A 21,638-nucleotide genomic window follows, 5' to 3' on the forward strand; every position below is an offset into this window, starting at 1 on the left:
GACTTATAACCATTTACATGCTGATACAAACATTGATTTTTTTTTTAGCTTTTGATACTGCTGTGCCTATAGTTCAAACTACTGTTCTGTCTCTCTTTTTTTAAAGAATCTTTTTTGTGCTGTATGCAACTCTGAGGGCCACGATAGAATCTTTACCTCATCAGTGAAGATTTTTCCTTGCAAAGCATACCCTGTTTTCAGACGTTTTAAAAATGTCAGTCATTTACATCACATGTGGATGAAAATGAACATCGTGAGGTTGAAACTTTCTTTTGTACTTGTCTGCTGCTTTTTATTATGTTTAATGCTATTGTTAAACCTAAAGGCAATTTTGCTTAATATTACATTTCAGGAGACTACCAAAGTGCACCTGATTCAGGGTTTCCAATCTGAATCACATGTCGCTGTAAGACTCTACTGTTTCCAGACAGGCTATTTCTATACTTCATAGAGAGAATTGTGAAGCAATAGTGAATACATCTGGAAAAAATCAAGTGCCACTTTACTATATCTGGATTAATTCTTCCTACAGTTTTTCTTTTTTATTTCTAGGATTATAATGTACACTGTAAGTGTGGTCTTGCTTGCCATTGTAAGAAAAAAAAAGTTGAATGTTTCTTAAGTATACCAGCAGCATTTATTCACCGATATGAACTAGCGTTCCTACACAGACAGCATAAGAGGCAGATTTCCAAGCATATAACCTAAGACAGCCTACTGTGAAGTAACTAGATCACTTACAAGTGGAAGGCAAATGGATTGTTAATTTCTGTCAATAGAGAGAGTTCTTATGTTCTTTTTTCTTAACCAGGCAGATGAAATCATAATGTACCAACTAAACAGAATAGTCCATTTGATAGTAACGTAGTGGAATACTAGGCTGTCGACCCAAGGGACCTTTTTAAGCCTAGCCGTACTTCCCAATTGAAATTTGATAAGTATTGGATCCCAAAGCTTTTGTAAGGGTCTGCATACCGAGACAAAGGTGGCTGAGTATTTACAAGCTTCCTTTCTCTAACAGATATAAGTGCCGGGCCAGGGATATATTTACTGTTCCCCATTCACTGAGTCAAAGTTTCACATCAGTAAGTGCAGGGATGAACTCTACTTCACATGGAAGGGAAGAATGTTTAAGAATGTTTAAGAGAAACCAAAAAGCAATTCCCCTGGAGATGGAATCAAGATGCTGCAAATCAATATAAAAGTAAAAAAATATAACTTCTCTTTATTACACGTTGTTGAGCGCTTTCATCTAACCATACTTAGATTTCTTCAGAACACATGACTGCCCTTAGGCATACGATATGTAAATTAAGATGATGGTACTTTATGTGGTAGCCTTTTCAACCTGACTTATAAATGTTTGTTTTAAAGGGCATTAGAGAATATTATGAGCATTTGCACTAGCACTTTAAATGTTTGTAAATGGATTAATTATTTAATTAGGTGTTGATGACACCTTTTATATATTGTATGCCTAAGGGCAGTCATGTGTTCTGAAGAAATCTAAGTATGGTTTCAAATCTGACATGGCTTAAGTCTTGTATGTGCCTTGGTTAACCCTCTATTACTTTTCTGTTGTACTGCTGAAGTCTGCTGGGACACATTTTAGGTGATTTTTTTTTGTACATCTTTGCCTGCCTCCTGTATCTGCTGGACTATCAAACTTCCCCAGAATGGACTCTTGTCCATTTATTCCTTCATGCTAGGGATATGTTTCCCCACATGGTAATCATATGGGCAATCATGAGAGTTTGTACTCTCACTGACAGCCCTAAAACTGAGGATGTTTCTTTAGGCCCTAAACCCATACCTTGTTGGTGACATGAGCACATGCATCACTGTAGGGATTATTGTGCCACTCTATCCTTGTGTGTGAGCTTTTCATAAACACAGATAAGGATTACAGTCAAAGGCTTAGATAGCCGCAGTCCATGTTCTCCACAAATTTGGCACTCTACTCATACAGGCCTTCCTTCACTAGTGCATCAGGGTCAGCTAGCTGGGGAACATTGCACACTTCCTCCTGAATGGACAAGCTGTGTGCCACTCACTACCATCTTCCACTGCTTGACTCCTCCAACTTCTGAGATACTGTTTGAATTCTGGACTTCTAGGTCTCAGAAAAGGGTTACTCCTTCTGCCATGCATATCCAGGGGGCTGTTAGATTTTTAGCTGTGGCACGAGAATGTCATCACCACTGTCATATTCAGTAAGGAGTGACAGAGGCAAAGGCCCTTGTCATGGGAGAGATTGTTGATACCCACATGTGCTACTAAATGAAGTTCGTAGCAATGTGTCTGCTGAATTAAGTAAAATCCCACCCTTTCATCTAAACACAGCTGTCACTGCCTGTGAATCTTCAACTCACTTGTCTCTCTTACATCCTCCTTTACCCATTGCTCTCAGTCTGTGCTGCCTGCCTTTAGTTTTTCCTTACTCATATTTTCTACATTATATTAGTATCTGTGTCCACGTTAATGCTGCTCCATATTTTTACCTTTCCCAGCATTCTGCTCTCCCTTGTCATTGTAGTAGCATCCTGTTGGCACAACATCTGTAGTGTGCCCCTCTGCATTTCTTTACCGTTTCCTTCCAGTTCCTTATCCTGCTTACGACTTTGTTTACTTTATTACTACACAGACTTCCATTTGTAGTTTGCTTTGGAAATACCTTTTGAAACTCTCTGTTACCTGTACTGCATTTGCTGCTGTACTCTTTGATCTTTGCAGTGCTTTGTCTGTAATGTGTTTCTGGTGTAATTGAAAGCTGTGCTGTTAGTGCTGTTATTTGTCAGTGAGTAGGCGTATGGGCGCTTCTGCTGAACTGTACCAAACATCTTGAACCACTTTAACCTACTTTGCATATTTGATGTCTTAACTATATTGCTGTCAAGCTGAAAAAAAAGATTGTTTGGCTTTTGTCAGATATGGCCACTGAACCCTTTAATATGATATTGAAAAGGAAGGTGATGCATACATGAATACTGCATACATTATGACTGTGACTAAGCCACTCATCCAGGTCACTGGCCTGTGAACATCCCTGAAAAGAAAAATTTGTGCAGTCATTTTGTCCTATTAAATGAGAAAATAAGAAATATTTAGACAGTAATGCATTTTTTGTAAAGTTTAATGTTCCTACATAATAGCACTAGTAAATAGTTTTGTTTAGGACTGTTAGTGTACGTATTCCATTTTTGCCTAACAAAACAGTTTAGATTTTAGGATCATTCAAATTCCAGGAAGTAGTACTGGATATTTATGGAGACTTTATTATATGCTTTCTACATAAAATTGTTTTTTGTATTTTATTTTTTTTTTTAATTTTTTTTTACAGAACTGTTTAATAAAACGTGATGAGAATGGGCTCACTGCAGTAGTAGGAGACTTTGGGTTGGCTGAGAAAATTCCAGATGACAGGTAACTAGATGTATAATTATTTCATTTTCTTTGGGAATGTTTTATCTGTCATCAGCACTTCACAACAGTAACCGGAATTAAAAAGTTCATGTACTGTTTTTTTAAGAAAGGCATTACTTTTCAGGGATTCTTATTAAGATGTATCTGAGTACTTGGTAGATAGTATTTGAGTTCCATTATCAGTTTAATCTGATGCTGTCCATTTCATTATGCATCACCACTGCTTCCTCATATCTGACCTTGGATCCGACTCGGCCATTTCTTCCAGCTCTACCATCCAAGCCTTAAACTCCTCCCTCTTCCATAATGCCACATTTCTTCTCTAACCCCTCTGATGTTGTTTGCCGCCTTCCAGCACAGACGAGATTTTGCAGCCTCTGACTCAGATAAGTGTTTTTGCTCTTTTTCTCCTGTAGTTTGTTTTGTTTTAGTCTCTCTACTTAAATATTTTGTTAAATTTACTTTCTTATTCCTTCTCTCCCTTTTTAGCTAATTTCTTTGTGTATCACTAGGGTAGTTTCCTGCCATCTGTTTTTCTCTCCAACAGTTTCCCCATTATCCTTTTCTTTTTTCTTTCCTTCTTTAAAAAAAAAATCTTTCCTGATTGATATCTTTTCTTTAGCGTTAAAGTTAGTGTTAGTATTAGTGTGTGTGTGTGTGTGTGTGTGTGTGTGTGTGTGTGTGTGTGTGTGTGTGTGTGTGTGTGTGTGTGTGTATGCATGCGTGTTTGCGTCTGTTAATTTCAGCATGTCAAACAAACCTACTAGTTTCAAAAGAGGCACGTCTTGTGGAAGCCCGCAAGAGGTGCGCGTTTATTGTATTGGAGCACTTGGAGGTCCAGTGTGATATCTGCACAGCCTTCAATCCCCGAGCCCTCACTGATGGACATAAATTAATTGTAAGAGGCCTCTTACTGACCTCTGGAGCTCAGACACCCATCTCAAAGAAACGTGCCCTCCCCCGCTACCTCGGGGTCCACGACTTCACTGCCAGAGAAGCGCCAAAAGTTGTCAGATCCATCTACATTGAATCCCTCTTGCTCTCACATCTCTTCAGATCTGAGAAGCTCTTCACATCCTGTTGAGTCGACACCAGTCGAGACCTCCTTGCTGTCGGATCCTCAGCCCTTGGGTCCAAGCAGCCTTTCGGATCTGATGGAAGTAGTGTGGATCCTAAGCTCCTTGTCTCCAGATCAAGTTTCCTTGGGTCTGAAACACCCTGTTCAGATATCTTGGAGTCATACTCCACATCGGAGCAAATCCCCCCTCCCTTTCTTGATCGTGTAGACCAGTCTGTCTCCAGTCAGGTCCACACACTCTTCTGCCTCCTCAAGATCCACATAGCTGTCCCACACAGACATGGACAGGATGATGCAGAGTTTCCTCAAAGCCTGGATTCAACTGAGAATCTTGCTTACTCCGACCCATGCAGGAGAGGTTAATTTTCCCATGCTGCGGAAGGAACCTCTTGAGCAGCCAGTTCAGGCATAGCCCTTAGGAGACATGCCCAGATGAGGCGTTGTGGGTTTGCATACCCCTTTAAGGCATCATTCATTAATGCCACCTTTGACGGTTCCTCCTTATTTGGACCAACAGTTAAGGAAACTCTTAACCACAGCGAGCAGGAAGATATGACCTTAAGTGCCGTAGGAATCAAGTTTTCGTCTCCCCAATGGACCTTCTCTAGGAACCAGCTGAGTGAGAAGATGTTGTTCCTTAAGTCTCAAGGGTCTTTTCCAGATTCACAGGATGAATCCTCTTCTAGAGGCAAAGGGGAGGATTTAATTGTCTATGCTATCCCAGAGGGAGAGGGGGTCCACAAAATCAGGGCTTTAGAGTACCCTTCTAGGACGGGCCCTATCAGCTCTCATGAATAGCTGCCCGACTCTCCTACTGTGGAGGCAGTCGGAGGCAGACGACTGTCATTAAACCCAGGCGTTTGGACACATAAGGCAAACAACAACTGGGTGTTAAATATAAATCTGATGTTGTTAATCTTTTTTCCATTCATTACTGATGGGTCGGTTACAAGCCCCTCGGAACCATGTCGGCCTAATACCAAGCTCACGTGCACCAAAAAACTCTCGAGCTAAGCTGCTATCCACAATGCCCTTCTCCCTGTTACCTCAGATCTCATTTGCTGCATAGCCGTATAGCCACGTTTCACCGAGCTCTCAAGCTAAGTGGTATTTTTTTTTATATATTTTTGATACATATTTCTTACCTAGTCACTTTCTAAAACTTTCTCCTTTCTACTTTATTCATTTAGAGTTATTTGTAACTTTCTCATACCTAGCTCTACCCATTGGGTAGTTCTTCTTACCATCGCTGGTATGTTTTTTCCTTACCCTTGTGGTATCTCTTGATACCATTGCTGGTATCTTCCTTCCTCTGTCTTTCCTGACTCTAGTAAACTTGCTGCTAGTGTGTTTGTGGACATGCCTGAGAAAAAAGGATCTTCGGGGTTTAAGCATTGCATCTCTTGCAATGGTAAACTCCCTAATAACGACTCTCATGATGACTGCGTTTATTGTCTGGAGGGTTCCTCACCTCTCTGTTCAACCCCCCTGTCAAATCTGTCAGTTTGCCAGTGGACACTGAATGAATGCAAGAACAAATTGATTTTGAAAGGCCTTCTTGATTCTCCTTTATCAGAGGCCCTTTCTGTGTCGGAGGTCTCAACCGCTCCAATGAAGGACAAGAAACGTCCCCATTCTGATCCCTCTTCACCGGCTGGTGATAGAGGTAAGACATCTAAACATAAGGCCTGCAAAACTTCCTTGGAGCATAGACTTGCTACTTCGGCTCCGACTACTGCTGTTCCGAGCTCTGCTCTGAATGCTATTATGACTCTAGTCGTCTTGGATGCTACTAGATTTTCGATGTCGGCACCAGCTTCAAAAGCGAATCCTCCAGCTATGGCATCAACCTTGCCTTCCACTACATTGAAAGCAGTGACGACCTCTGCCACTTCTTTGGAACCGATGGCATCAACTCCGAGTGCCCCATCGGCACAGAGCCCTTTTACTGCAACATTGATTCCTTTGCTTCCTGTCTCCAAATTAGAGACTACAGTGCCATTAGCTCAGACACCACAAACCTGATACCCCCCCCCCCTTTGAATCCATTTCTGGGTCACATGTATACCCCTTTTTTGGATCGACCCGACTCCCCTTCAGGAGTATCCACAAGGTCCACCAGGAGTCTATCCAAACTTGATGTGATCCGCCTGTTGGATCAGCTGTTAATGGCCAGAGGGATACCAAATGTTCGAAAGACTCATCCCCTCTGGGACTTGGGTCTATGTCTCCTAGGACTCTGACGTATTCTCCTCCTTCGGACCCGTAGGCTCCAAAGCCCATTGCTCCGACGTCTTTTGTGGAACCCCATTCCTCGGTGCCGACAGTGACTGTCACTGAGACTTCGAGGCCATCCCTTTGGTTCTCAGTTCTGACGGAACCGTCCCTTCCTCAGACTCATGGTTGGGGGGGGGGGGTGGAGTCCTTGGATCAGGGCACTGATGTCCTTCAAGGATGCATCTGCAGTCCTTACAAATGGGTTGTCCTGGCCTCAGGCAGCCCTTCGGTCGGCCGGATTCCAAAGTCTGGGTCTGGCCTCGGCTGATGTCGCACTTCACCCGATGTCATAGCTGCAGTTCAGCGGGTATAAAGGCATCAGCCGACGCCATTTTCCTCAGTCTTTCTTGCCGCGTGGCGCCCGAAGCAGAAGCTGTTCGCAAGTGCCGGTCGGTCAGAACCAGAGATTACTACTACCAAAGACTTCTAAAAAGCTAAGTACCCCATTGGGGACACTTTCTTGCCTCAGCCGATGTCAGAAAAAGTGAATAACTGTTTAACTTGTGGGAAACAAATACCTCATAAAGATTTCCACTCTTACTGCCTACCTTGTTTAGGCCCAGACCACGACGTAGCAGCTTTAGCCTGTGCTTCCTTCAACCGACGGACTCTTAGACGTCGGTCGGAGTTTGCAGAGGAGTTTTTCGGCTCCGCTTTTGCTTTTATCATGCCATCGGAGACTCCGACTTCACATTTAGCTAAAAAACATAAGGAAAAGGACCGACACTCGCGGTCCACGGTTTCGGCCGAAACCGCGGTTAAGCCAACCGCGAGTGTCTCTGTTTCGGCTGAAACCGAGTCCGCGGTTCTTCCTTCGGCCGAAAGCATGCCTCCTACTACCGAGGCCTCATCCAGCATGGCTGAATCTGCTACGGAAATTCCTGCTCTTACAGTTCCACAGGATTTATCAGATACTATACCCTTAGATATATCTACTCCTGCACGTGGAGCTGCTAGGCCCCCTGCTTCCATGTCAATTAAGGCTTTTGCCAGGGCTAAAGCAGCTAAATCTTCAAAGGCCGTGCCTGCTAAAGCCCCCTCTCACAGGCCTAGCTCCAGTACTCAAATGCTTAGTCTAGCAGAGGATCTCATTTCTTTGATCAGGGGAGCCCAATCCCACCCTGACAGGGCCTCTCACCCTCCTCCAGAGAAGAGGCCTAGAGCAGAGCCCCCTGAGCCAGTTTCTTCAGATTACTCCTCTGATTACGAAAATACTGATCCTCCAGAAGGCCCTTATTCTCCATATGAGGACTCTGATGCAGAGGATTCCATACCTTCTGCCTCTCCTCCTGAGGAATTTTCTTTTGAGGAAACCTTGCATGCTATGAGGGAACAATTTCAATGGCAGGGCCAGGATTTTTCAGACTCTAGAAAAAGGCTTAGGACCTTTTTACATTTACCACAACATAGGCCTTTAGCTATTCCTCCTGTACTTACAGTTGTGGATGATGCTTTTAATGATGCTTGTACTGCCCCTGACTCCCTTCCTCCGGCCCCTGCTAAGCCCGACAGATACTACAGGGTTCCAGACACACATTATCTTTTGTATAAGGCTCCTATTGCAGATCCTGAGACTATTTCACAGGGCCCAAAAGCTGTAGCAGCTGCATCTTCCAAGAACCCCCTCCCCTCTGAAAGAGAATCAAGGGCATTAGAGAGATGGGGTAAAAAAGTTTATACTTCTGCTACTCTATCGGCTAGGGCCTTAAACTGTCAATTCCACATGATTCAGTATCAGGAATTTCTGTTAGATCAACTGACTAAAAAACTGTCCTCCACTGAGCCTTTAGACCGTAAGTCCCTTCAGGATTTGGTGCATAACACTCAGCAGGTCAGTAATCATTCCTTAAAATGCAGCTATGATGCACTGGAGGCTTCCTTTAGATCAGCTATGACTGGTACAGTGATCAGAAGGAATGCATGGTTAAAAGAGCAATCCTTACCAGACCATGTAAAGTCCAAGCTTCTGGATGCTCCCATGGAAAAACACAGTTTGTTTGGTTCCCCTGCACAGCAAGTGTTAAAGAAGGTGGAAGAAAAAGCTAAATCTGTCCAGTCAGTCAAGGATTTCTTACAGGTCCAGCCTCCGAGGTTTAGTAGGAACTGGCCTTCCAAGAATTGGTCCTTTCCAGACACCACCAGAACACAGCGAAACAGAAATAGACGCCCAAGAGGCAGAGGTCGACCCAGAGGTGCCTACAGGGGGCGTCAGTGGCAGCCTAACAGCCAGAGAAGTACGGCCACAGATCCAGCCACTACCACTTCCACAGGACAATCACAGTGACTTGGCTCTGAAACCGCCTACCAGGGAACAACTGGAAGCACCCTTAGGTGGAAAGCTAGCCTTATTTTCAGTAAATTGGCATTACATTACAGGAGACAATTGGATTTTACAGACAATAGACAAAGGCTACAGGTTTCACTTCCATACTCTTCCAAGGAAGAGAGGAATGCCAAACCTACCTCCAAACCAAAGAATAAATGCTCTACAGCAAATAGATCATTTACTAAGGATGAGAGCTATAGAAAAGGTACCGGCTATGGAACAAGGACAAGGATTTTATTCAAGACTTTTCCTGGTTCCAAGAAAGGAAAAACAATGGAGACCTATCCTCGACCTGTCCGCACTAAACACATATCTCATTGTTCCAAAATTCAAGATGCTGACCCTACAGCAACTTCTTCCCATGCTGGGCAAGGAGTCTTGGCTGGTGACTCTGGATCTCAAGGAGGCATACCTGCACGTCCCCATACGACCAAATTGCAGAAGATACCTCAGATTTCTTGCAGGATCAGAGCATTATCAATTCTCAGCATTGCCTTTTGGCGTATCTACTGCGCCCAGAGTATTCACGAAATGCCTGGCATCAGTAATTGCTCATTGCAGGCTTCAGGGAATTCAAATTTATCCATACCTGGATGACTGCCTGTTACAAGCGGACAACAAGGACAAATTAACAAAAGATTTAAAAAAGGTTATTTACTTGCTGCAAGCCTTGGGATACACAGTCAATTTAAGAAAGTCAAGGCTGATACCATCCCAAAGGATAACCTTCTTGGGTGCGGAACTGGACACATCAAACCAGATGGCATTCCTCACAGCAGAAAAACAGAAGCAGCTACCACTCTATTTCATGGCATTAACAGCGCAGGACCACCTTACAGCAAGAAAAATCCTGCAAGCCCTAGGTTACATGGCATCCTGCATAATATTGATTCCACATGCCAGACTACATATGAGGAAGTTGCAATGGTACCTGAGGAATTTATGGTCTCAGCACAAGCACAGCTTAGAAACCCAAATTCCAATAATTCCATGCCTGAAGCAAGAATTCCTGTGGTGGGCCCAGGCCTGTCAATTAAATAAAGGACTGCCCTTCCACAGGCCTCACCCAAGCCAGACTATCACCACGGACGCCTCAGACCTCGGTTGGGGGGCTCACATGATGGACAAGTGCATACAAGGCTTATGGACTCAAGACCAGATGAACCTGCACATAAATCAAAAGGAGATGCTGGCAGTAAAACAGGCAATTCAGACATTCAGACCGTTTCTTCAACAGGGTCATTTGCTCATAAGGACGGACAACACCACAGTTATGTGGTACATCAACAAACAGGGAGGCACACATTCATACCCTCTATGCCGGATGGCAATGGACCTCTGGAAGGTGGCCCTGAGCCTCAACATTCAGCTCCAGGCCATATTTGTGCCAGGAAAAGAAAATATACTAGCAGACATCTTAAGCAGAACCACCACGGATGCCCACGAATGGATGCTGCATCCAGACATCTTCAAAACCATCACAAAGAAATGGGGACTGCCAGAAATAGACCTGTTCGCATCCCCACACAACCACCAATTGAATAAATTCTGCACAAGAACATACCACCCACTTGCTTGGAAAGTGGACTCCCTATCCTTCAGTTGGGAAAACCTGACAGCCTATGCATTCCCATCTCTTCCTTTGATGCACAAAGTACTACTGAAGATCAAAGAAGATCACCCGAGGATCATCTTTATAGCTCCAGACTGGCCGAGGCAACATTGGTACCCGCTACTGAGGAGCATGTCTCGGGAACAGGCATGGCCTCTACCCCTGCTACCTCTTCTACTAACACAGAACAACTTCAAAATCCTGCATCCAAACTTGAAAATGCTGCAGCTAGCTGCTTGGAACATTTCATAAGACAAAATAACCCATATTTATCTCAAAGGGTTAAAGACATTATCTTGGAGGCTCACAGACCCTCAACAAGGAAAACTTATTCAGCAAAATGGAAGAGATACCTCATTTGGAGTGCAACAAAAGGAGTGGATGCATCTTTGGCAAACATAGTTAACATCCTGGAATACTTAGCAGAGCTTTTTCACAATGGTCTGTCTTACTCCTCCATTAAGATTCATGCATCAGCTATTTCAGCAGAATACAACACGGACCCTCCAGTCTTTTCTCAACCTCTGCTCAGGCAGTTTCTCAGAGGAATTAAAAATGTAAAGCCACCAAGGAAACCACCATTGCCTACATGGGACATGAACTTTATATTAGAAAAGTTGACACTTCCCCCTTTTGAACCAGCAGCAACAGCAGAATTACAGTACTTATCTTGGAAAACTGCATTCCTGCTTGCAATCACTTCAGCTAGAAGGGTTTCGGAGTTACAGGCATTAATGGCAGTACAGCCCTTCCTTATTTTCCATCAGGATAGAGTGTCCATGAAAACTAATCCTACTTTTATGCCAAAGGTGGTTTCCAGGGTATCATTAAACCAAGCAATACACCTACCAACATTCTTCCCCAACCCGCAGAACAGGGGAGAAAGATTACTGCATACCTTGGATGTACACAGGCAATTGCGCTACTACCTGGACAGAACCAAGAACAATAGGAAAACTGACCAGCTTTTGGTAGCATATGCAACAGGAGTGGAAGGAAAAGCAATTTCAAAACAAACAATTTCAAAATGGATAGGAAATTGCATTAGATTTTGTTACTCTTTTCATGGAAAGACAACTCCGGAAAACATCAGACCTCATTCCACAAGGGCTACAGCCACTACTACAGCTTTCTTACGAGGAGTGGCTACCAAAGACATTTTAGAGGCTGCTACTTGGAGCTCCGTGCATACATTTGCCAAGCATTATAATCTACCTTTGTACTCTAGATCCCGAGCAGGTTTTGCCACTGCTGTTTTGCAAGGGATCTTAACTACACCATAATCTCTTACTACCCCCTTAGTGCCTCCTCCCCCAGTTTGGCTGTGGTATTCTACCCATTTGTAAGAACTGCAGATACATCCTTGAAGGACATAGTACAGTTTTGTACCTACCATAAATGTAGATGTCCGAGAGGTATGCATCTGCAGTCAGGATTACCCACCCTCCTTCCCCTCTGTGGTACTCCTAGGGTATTTGCCCATCTTGTAGCTAGCTGGGGGAATCTATTATGGTGTATTTGTTTGTATATATGTATATACATGTTTATTTCTATTTTTGCTCTCTATTGTTTGGAAACATTTGCATTTATCCAAATTTAGCCTTCCTAGAGGGCACCTGGCATCTGGGGCAAGAAACACTGAGGAAAATGGCGTCGGCTGATGCCTTTATACCCGCTGAACTGCAGCTATGACGTCGGGTGAAGTGCGACATCAGCCGAGGCCAGACCCAGACTTTGGAATCCGGCCGACCGAAGGGCTGCCTGAGGCCAGGACAACCCATTTGTAAGGACTGCAGATGCATACCTCTCGGACATCTACATTTATGGTAGGTACAAAACTGTACTTTCTGAGTGTTTTATCTGTTCCATCCTCTGATCTGGGGATAACACCTGCCCCAATCCTGCTTGAGGCTCCATCCCAGGGACTGGGTCTGGCGGAGCGGGGTGACCCCCCTGGTTTCTGGGCTGTCCTTCTCGGTTCCGGGCTCCCACTCCTCTTTGGGCAGGCCTGCTTTCCGGGTGATGGAGAAGGTGCTTGCTTCGGGAAGCATCCCTCTGATGTCAGAACTTCATCCTGCTCTCTCTGAGCTTAAAGCTACCATGAGCCACCTCCCCAGGACACCAGGAGGAGAAGCCTCAGGAAACCCCATTTCGGGGTACCCACCCTTCCGAGTTTTCCTCAGATATTCCCACTGAGGAACCTCCTCAGAAGAAGGCGTGCAAGAGGAAGCACATAGACGCTCCTGACGAGTCTTTGGCAGAAGACACGGACTACAGTGATGGGGAAGGGGTCCCCATGGTCACCCCCAGATGATGTCTCCTTCAGAGACATCCTGGAGATTTTAAAACAAAGGGGTAGCTAGAAGCCCTCCAACCCCTTCTCAGAGGAATCCATGTTCCTGCAGGCTTTTCACTCCTGGCCTTCTACCACTTGGGTGACTCCACCTGCCAACCAGTTAATCCAGCTCGTCGTGTAGAGTGCTTGGCAGAACCCTGACTTTATTGAGGCCATTCCCCGGAGACCTGATAAGATTCTTTCTCCCCCGGAAGAGCATCTACACTAGTCTAAAGGTTTGCCAGGTGATGCTATGGTGGTGGCGGGGCCACTAAAAAGGATCTAGCGGAAGAAAGTCCTACTGTCCACCCACCCAACAGGGAGTCTCGGGCTGTGGACAGGTTGGTGAAGCGAGTCTTTGCTTCATCGACCTTTGCTGTCAGGTCCCTGAACTACTTATACGTCACGAGGCTCCAAAGAGATCTGATTAACAAGCTGCCTGGATCCCTAGCAGGTCAAGTATCTGACGAGGCACGGGACAAGGTTGCCTCTCAACTTGCCACCCTTGAATCCATTTCCAATTCGTTCATGAGGTTGCTCTCCCACGCAACCGAAGGGGGTGGCCAGAGCTACGGGTGCAGGCATAGTCATGAGGCATCATGCCTGGATGCGCATCTGCGACCTCGCAGACTCCTTCAAGTCCTCCTTTTTGAACGCCCCTATTGAACCATCTTCATTTGGTTCTAAAGTGAAGGACACACTAGCCAGGAGTGAGCAAGACGGAAAGACTCCGTCTGCCATTGGCCTACATTTTTCCAAGCCTCAGCATTCCTTTTCCAGGAACTAGAGGAGTGGGAAAATCTGGCACAAGAAATCTCCGGGTCCTTTCCGTGATGTACGTGGCAAGGATTCCCCCAGGGGCAGAGGAGGTTACAATGGTGGAAGATGCCCCTTTAGGGTCAGAGGGGGTCCCCGAAACCTAGACTCCAGAGATTCCTTCTCTGGGCAGTCTTATCAATGCTCCTGAAGCGTTGCCCAATTGCTTTCCTCTGGAAGCAGTCGGGGCTCATTTTTCTCTGCACCAAACTGCCTGGCGCTCTATTACAAACGATCGATGGGTGCAGAGAATAATCTCCAGGGGCTACAACATCCCTCTAACCTCCTGTTTAAAACCTACAAAAAACCTTCCCGATGTTCCACCCAATTGAAGGGAAGAAACGGCTTCAGAGATAAAGCTGTGTCAAAAAAGAGTCATACAACCAGTCCCTCCAGACCAATGCGGATCTGGGTTTTACTCAAGATTCTTTTTAGTGCCAAAAAAGACCGGGGACTGGAGACCCATCCTGGATCTCAGCCACTTAAACAAATCAGTTGTGCAAACCAAGTTCCACATGGTCACTATTCCATCCATTCTCCCTTTTTTAAGGGAGGATGTATGGATGTGCTCGATAGACCTCCGGGATGCGTATTACCACATCAAAATAGACAAACATTCCAGGAGTCTCCTTCCCTTCCAGCTAGGAGCCATTCATTACCAGATGTTCTTCATGTTTCACTGTTGCAGTCATCACACTTGGGTTATCTACCTGCAGGTAGCCCACAATCGGCCTGAATACCAGCGACTAGCTATTTCTGCGTCGGATGCTGTCGATCCAGGACTGACGTCAGGTCGTCGGGTATAAAAACAGGCAGCCAACGCCATTACATCAGTCTTTCTTGCTGAGGAGAAAGAAGCAGTTTGCACGAGTGCCGGTCAGCCGCTACCTGAGTTTTCTTTGATGAATTGAATCATCCTGAAGTCTTCTAAAGCTAAGTACCCCGTTGGGGATCTTTTTTTCTTGCTCTAACTGATGTCAGAAAAAGTTAACAATTGTCTTGCCTGTGGAAAGCAAATACCACACCAAGATTTTCATTCTTACTGCATTACCGGTTTAGGCCTAGACCACGACATACCTTGCTGTTGGTTATGTGCCTTGTTCAATGCCTGAACCATTCGTCATCGGGCCCTTATTGTCACTAAATACTTTTGTTCTCTATCTCCGTATTCCGAAATGGCTTCGGTAAGCCATCTGACTACCGATATTCCTGAAAAACATAAGGGTAAAGACAGAGACAGACCACACAGGTCCAAAGCTGCTAACGACGCTTCCGTTAAGCTAGTCGCCAGTTTGCCAGTATTCTGGTGCTTTTGCATCCCCTGATGCCCACTTCAGTGGATTCACAGGCCTCTACCGAGACCCGTTCGAAGTCCAGTATGCCGTGAGACTCTTCTTTGACTATGGAACCTGTGGATGTCTCTACCTTGGATGGATCCGGAGCTGCTGAGCAGGCACCAGCTTCTGAGGAAGTTCTTCGCAGTACCAATGTTCGACATAAACCGACGACTTCTTTCGTGTCTTCAGTTCTGTCTAAAACTACCAAGTTTCTAAGGCCAAGAGTACACGCTGCACCTAAAAAACTGATGACCAAAGCACACATGCACCTGCTCCCTTGCCACAACATCAAATGCTTACAATAGCAGAAGGACCTTTTTATGCTGATTAGGGAAGTCAGCATTCCCCTGCTAAGAGAAAAAGAGATCAGTCCCCAGCAGCTTTAACAGACCAAGAGTCCGACGACTCTGAGGTATCTGATTATGAAGATATGCCCTTATCTGCTTATGAGGATTCAGATGCAGAGGAATCCATTCCCTCTGCCTCTTATCCAGAGGACTTCTCTTTTGATGAAAACTTACATACTTTAAGAGAGCATTTCTATTGGGAATGCCAAGACTATCCTCAGTCCAAAAAGAGACTCAGAGAATTTCTAGATTTGCCACAACCTAGACCTTTAGCAATACCCCCAGTCCAGGAAGTTGTTGATGATGTCTGCATGGAGTCTTACTCCTGATAATTTGCCTCCTGCTCCTAGAAAACCAGACAGGTACTACAGAGTACCTGACTCTCTCAAATTCCTTTTCAAAAATCCCACTGCTGATCCAGAGATCATTTCCCAGGGGCCTAAAGGTATCAAAGCAACTACAGCTAAGAATCCCACCCCTTTGGACTGAGATTCCAGAGCTTTGGACAGATGGGGTGAGAAAGTATATATCTCTGCAACTCTTGCCAGTAGGCTTTGAATTGTCAGATGTTCATTGTGTTTCACTGCTGCAGTCATTACACTCGGGTTATCCTGCTGTCAGGCGGGCCTGCAGTCAGCCTGAGTTCCAAAGTCTTGGTCCGGCGTTAGTTGCTGTCGCCTCTTCCCTGACGTCAGTACGCCAGGGGTATATAAGAAGCAGCCAACGCCATTTTCTTCCGTCTTTCTTGCCGCTCGGTGCCTGAAGCAAAAGCAGTTCGCAAGTGCCGGTCGGCCGACTCCTGAGATTTCAAATTCGATTTCAGAACCGAAGTCTTCTATAAAGCTAAGTACCCCGTTGGGGAAACTTTTTCTTGCCTCAGACCAATGTCAGTAAAAGTTAATAATTGTATTTCTTGTGGGAAGCAAATACCTCATAAGGATTTTCATTCTTACTGTATTCCATGCCTAGGCCCAGATCACGACGTCACTTGTCGGTTTTGTGCTAGATTTAACAAATGCACTATTAAACGTCGGTTTGATTTTGCTCGCCATTACTTTGGCCAAAGGTTTAATTATACAATGCCATCGGAACAACCGACGACCGGAATGCACAAAAAACGCAAAGATAAGGACCGGCATCCGAGGCCCAAAACTGACGATGAAGCCTCTTCTAGGCCAGTCGCCGGTTTTCAGTGAGGCGCTTTTGCAGCCCCTGACATCCGCTACCTCAGAACCACAGGCCTTGACCGACTCCCACGTGGAGGTGCCTAGGCCTCTGGATACCCAAGGTGTTGGGCCAATGGAGATTAACCCTTCAGATGGGTCCGGAGCCGCTTTGCAGGCATCAGCTTCTGAGGGTGTTTTCAGGCCTACTCAACTTACCATTGCAACTACAGCCAAGACTAAACCTACATTAAAGACAAAGAAGCAAGTACAGCATTCACCTGGACAGGCCTCCATGCCTAAAAAACAGATGCTCAAAATGGCCGAAGACTTGAAAACTCTGATCAGGGGTTTCCATCCCCCCCCCCTGATAAAAGGCCTAGGTAGGATGCAGACTATGATTCTTCTGACCAGGTTTCAATATATTCTGATTCCTTTTCAGATCAGGAATATGCTTTACCCCCCTATGAGGATTCTGATGCTGAAGAGTCAATTGCCTCTCCTCCTGAGGATTACTCTTTTGGGGAAACTTTACATACCATGAGGGAGCATTTCCATTGGGAGGGCCAGGATTACTCAGAATCCAAGAAAAGACTCAGAGACTTTCTTTTACTGCCTCAGCATAGGCCCCTTGCCATTCCGCCAGTATTGGACATTGTGGATGATGCGTTCTCTGAATCTAGTTTAAATCCTGATTCTTTATCCCCAGCTCCAGTCAAGCCAGACAGGTACTACAGAGTCCCTGACTCTCACAAATTTCTTTATAAAAACCGTGTTGCTGACCCAGAAACTATTTCCCAGGGTCCCAAAGGGGTTAAGGCTTCCACGGCTAAGAATCCAGTTCCCTCGGATAGGGACTCTAGAGCTTTAGACAGATGGGGAAAGAAAGTTTACACCTCTGCAACTTTAGCAATGAGGGCTCTAAATTGCCAGTTTCACATGCTTAAATATCAACATTACTTACTGTCTCAGTTAAAACAGAAAATGAGTACAAATGCAGAACAACCTGACTATAAGGAAATGCACAATTTATTGCATGCAGCTGAACAAGTGGAAAAGCATACTTTGCAATGTGGTTTTGATTCATTAGAAGCTTCTTGTAGAGCAGCAGTTACAGGATCTGTGATTTGAAGGCATGCTTGGTTAAAAGAACAAACTTTACCAGATCATGTTAAGGCAAAATTATTGGATGCTCCTTTGCAGCAAGATAACTTATTTGGTATTAAGGCAGAAGAGGTATTAAAGAAAATGGAGGATAAGGCAAAATCTATGCAAACAGTGAAGGATTTCTTACAGGTACAGCCACCACGATTTAGCAGAAATTGGGCTACAAAGAATTGGTCCTTTCCAGTGTCAGACAGGCCACAAAGAGGCAGATACAGACGCCCAAGAGGCAGATCTCAGCCACAAGGCTCTTACAGACCATGACAGTGGGGTGCTTCAAACCCAAAAGGAGACTAGGACAAGTCACAACCTTACAAGAAACAGTCCCAATGACTTCCCCCTTCCAATGCCAAACTCTTCCCTTTTGGCAGCTCCCTTAGGGGGGAAACTAGCACTTTTTTCTCAAAACTGGCAAGCAATCACCCAAGACAAATGGGTGCTGAATATTGTGTCTCAAGGTTACAGCTTCCACTTTCACATTTTTCCAAGGCTAAAAGGAATGCCAGACCTGCCACAAAATCAATGGGCAGAGGCACAAAAACAAATTACAGCTCTCATGGACATGAGAGCTATTCAAAAAGTACCACAGCAGGAAAAAGGACACGGATTTTACTCAAGACTCTTCCTGGTACCCAGAAAGGACAAAGCCTGGAGACCCATTGTGGACCTTTCCACTCTAAATACTTACCTGGATGTTCCAAAATTCAAAATGCTGACACTACAACAGCTCCTTCCCATGTTGGGCAAGAAAGCCTGGCTTGTTACTTTAGACCTCAGAGGCATACCCACATGCCCCTATCAGACAAAATTGCAGAAGATACCTCAGATTCATAGCTGGTTCAGTGCACTACCAATTCTCTGCACTGCCCTTTGGCTTATCTACTGCCCCCGTGGTCTTTACCAAGTGTCTGGCACCAGTAATTTCATTTTGCAGGCAAAAAGGAATTCAAATATATCCATATCTGGACGTCTGCCTGATTCAAGCAGAGAGCAAGGACATTCTTCTACAGCATCTGGCGTTCGTAAAAAGATTGTTAAGTTGCCTAGGGCACACAGTAAACGAAAAGAAGTCAAAACTAGTGCCCTCACAAGAAATAATATTCCTGGGTGCCAGCTTAAATACAACGGCCTAGGTGGCTTATCTCACGCCAGACATACAAGGACAACTGACTCAGTATTTTCAATTGATGGCAACAAAGTCCCAACTCCCTGCAAGAAAAATTCTGCAGGCCTTGGGATTCATGGCATCCTGCATACTACTAATTCCATATGCGAGACTGCATATGAGGAAGTTACAATGGTACCTAAAAAGTGTTTGGTCTCAACACTGTCACAGCTTGGAGACAGTAATACCACTAATTCCCTGCCTACAACAGGAGTTTCGATGGTGGGCACAGGCATGTCACCTCAACAAGGGTCAGCCTTTCACTCTTCCCACAGCCAGGCAGACTTTAACAGACGCCTCGGATTACGCCTGGGGAGCACACATGGCAGGAAAATGTATTCAGGGCAAATGGACCACAGACCAAATGCATCTTCACATCAATCAAAAAGAGATGTTGGCTGTACAAAATGCCCTTACAGCTTTCAAGGATCTTCTGCATCCAGGACAATTACTATTAAAGACAGACAACACCACAGTAATGTGGTACATAAACAAGGGGGCAGTCATTCTTACCCCCTATGCAGACAAGCCATGACCTTGTGAAACACAGCTCTAACCTATCAAGTTCATCTGCAAGCACAATTCCTGCCAGGAAAGAAAAACACACTGGCAGACAACTTAAGCAGAAACATCATGGATCCTCACAAGTGGAAATTAAATCCACAAGTCTTCAGCGTGATAATGCAAAAATGGGGGTGCCCGGGCATAGATCTTTTTGCCTCACCACTGAATTACCAACTACAAAAATTCTGCACAAGGACTTATCACACAGAAGCATGGAAAGTGGATGCTCTTTCGTTCAGATGGAAAAGCCTAAATGTTTATGCCTTCCCACCTCTGCCTCTCCTTTCAAAGGTACTCCTAAAAGCCAGACAAGAAAAAACACAGATGATTCTGATTGCTGCGGACTGGCCACGCCAGCATTGGTACCCAATCTTAAAGAACTTAGCTCAAGGCCCACCTTGGATTTTGCCTCAAATTCCACACCTTCTGACTCAGCAAAACAATCAGATACTGCACAGGCAGCTCAAAACCTTAAACCTGGCTGCATGGCAGATTCATTAGCCAAACAGACAACTTCTCTATCTAAAGCTGTTATGGATGTCATTTTGGAGGCCAGGAGGCCTAGCACCAGGAAATTTTATTCAGAAAAGTGGAAGAGATTCTGTGCCTGGAACCAGGCTCAAAGCCTTGATCCTCTGGTCCCTAACATTCCTCAGATACTACAATACTTGACTGAGATGCTGGACAAAGGACTATCCTTCTCATCCATTAAGATTCACGCTTCTGCCATCTCGGCTCATTACAACACAGATCCTCCTATTTTCTCTCACCCATTGCTAAAGCAGTACCTCAGAGGGGCTAAAAACATAAGACCGCCTCGGAGAACACCAACTTAGGACCTCAGTTTCGTTTTGGAAAAGCTCGCTTTGCCTCCTTTTGAACCAGCCAATTTAGCAGAGTTAAAATATATATCATGGAAAACTGCTCTGCTTCTGGCAATAACCTCAGCACGAAGTCTCAGAACTGCAGGCACTAATGGCAGTGGAGCCTTTCATCATTTTCCACCAAGACAGGGTTTCTTTAAGAACAAACCCTACCTTTATGCCTAAGGTGGTATCCAGTGTGGCTCTTAACCAAACTATTCACTTGCCAACATTTTATCCAAATCCCCAGAATAAAGGAGAGAGACTTCTACATTCCATGGACATACACAGGCAATTGCGCTTCTACTTGGACCAAACAAAAGCTTTCAGAAAATATGAAAAATTGTTTGTATCATATGCTGCAGGATCACAGGGAAAGGCTATTTCAAAGCAGACCATTTCAAAGGGGATAGGACACTACACGGTTCTGCTACACACAACATGGGAAACCTGTACCTAGTAATATTAGACCACATTCCACCAGGGTAACTGCCACTTCTACTGCCTACCTTAGAGGAGTACCTACCAAAGATATCTTGGAAGCTGCAACTTGGAGTTCAGTGCACACCTTTACCAAGCATTACCATTTGCCTCTTTATTCTAGATCCAGAGCTGGCTTTGCCACTGCAGTGCTGCAGGGCCTCATAGCCACACCAAATCCTCTATAGAGCCAGCCAACCAAACTCAGCTTTGGGATTCTACCTAAGTGTAATGACTGCAGCAGTGAAACACGATGAGCGTAGTACAGTTTTGTACCTACCATAAATGTAGATGTTCGAGTGTCTTCACTGCTGCAGTCCAGGTTACCCACCTGCCATCCCCTCTTTCTTATCTGGGACTAACCTATACTACCTATGTGGTGTATTTGCTGGCTACTGAAGGTTTTATTTTTACCTTTTTTGTATGTTTTGTTAGCAATATGTATTGCCTAACATTTTTGGTGGCACCTGACATCTGGGGCAAGAAAAACTGAAGAAAATGGCATTGGCTGCTACTTCTATACCCCTGGCGCACTGACGTCAGGGAAGAGGCGACAGCAACCGACGCCGGACCAAGACTTTGGAACTCAGGCGGACTGCGGGCCTGCCTTACGGAAGGATAACCCGAGTGTAATGACTGCAGCAGTGAAGACACTCGAACATCTACATTTATGGTAGGTACAAAACTG

The 21,638-nt window shown here is 44.9% G+C and overlaps 1 protein-coding gene across 2 annotated transcripts in view; it reads left to right on the top strand.

The window, feature by feature from the left end:
* TESK2 (testis associated actin remodelling kinase 2) overlaps nt 1-21,638 on the top strand; it is a 1,590,840-nt gene that overhangs the window by 998,013 nt on the left and 571,189 nt on the right. For both annotated transcript variants that reach the window (XM_044080241.1, XR_006365853.1), the window contains exon 6: nt 3,341-3,423. In XM_044080241.1, the coding sequence (XP_043936176.1) occupies nt 3,341-3,423 (83 nt within the window). The remainder of the gene's footprint in view (nt 1-3,340; nt 3,424-21,638) is intronic.

This window comes from Protopterus annectens, chromosome 8.part0 (assembly GCF_019279795.1).
Source record: "Protopterus annectens isolate FY-2018-M chromosome 8.part0, PAN1.0, whole genome shotgun sequence".
Taxonomy (NCBI): Eukaryota; Metazoa; Chordata; order Ceratodontiformes; family Protopteridae; genus Protopterus; species Protopterus annectens.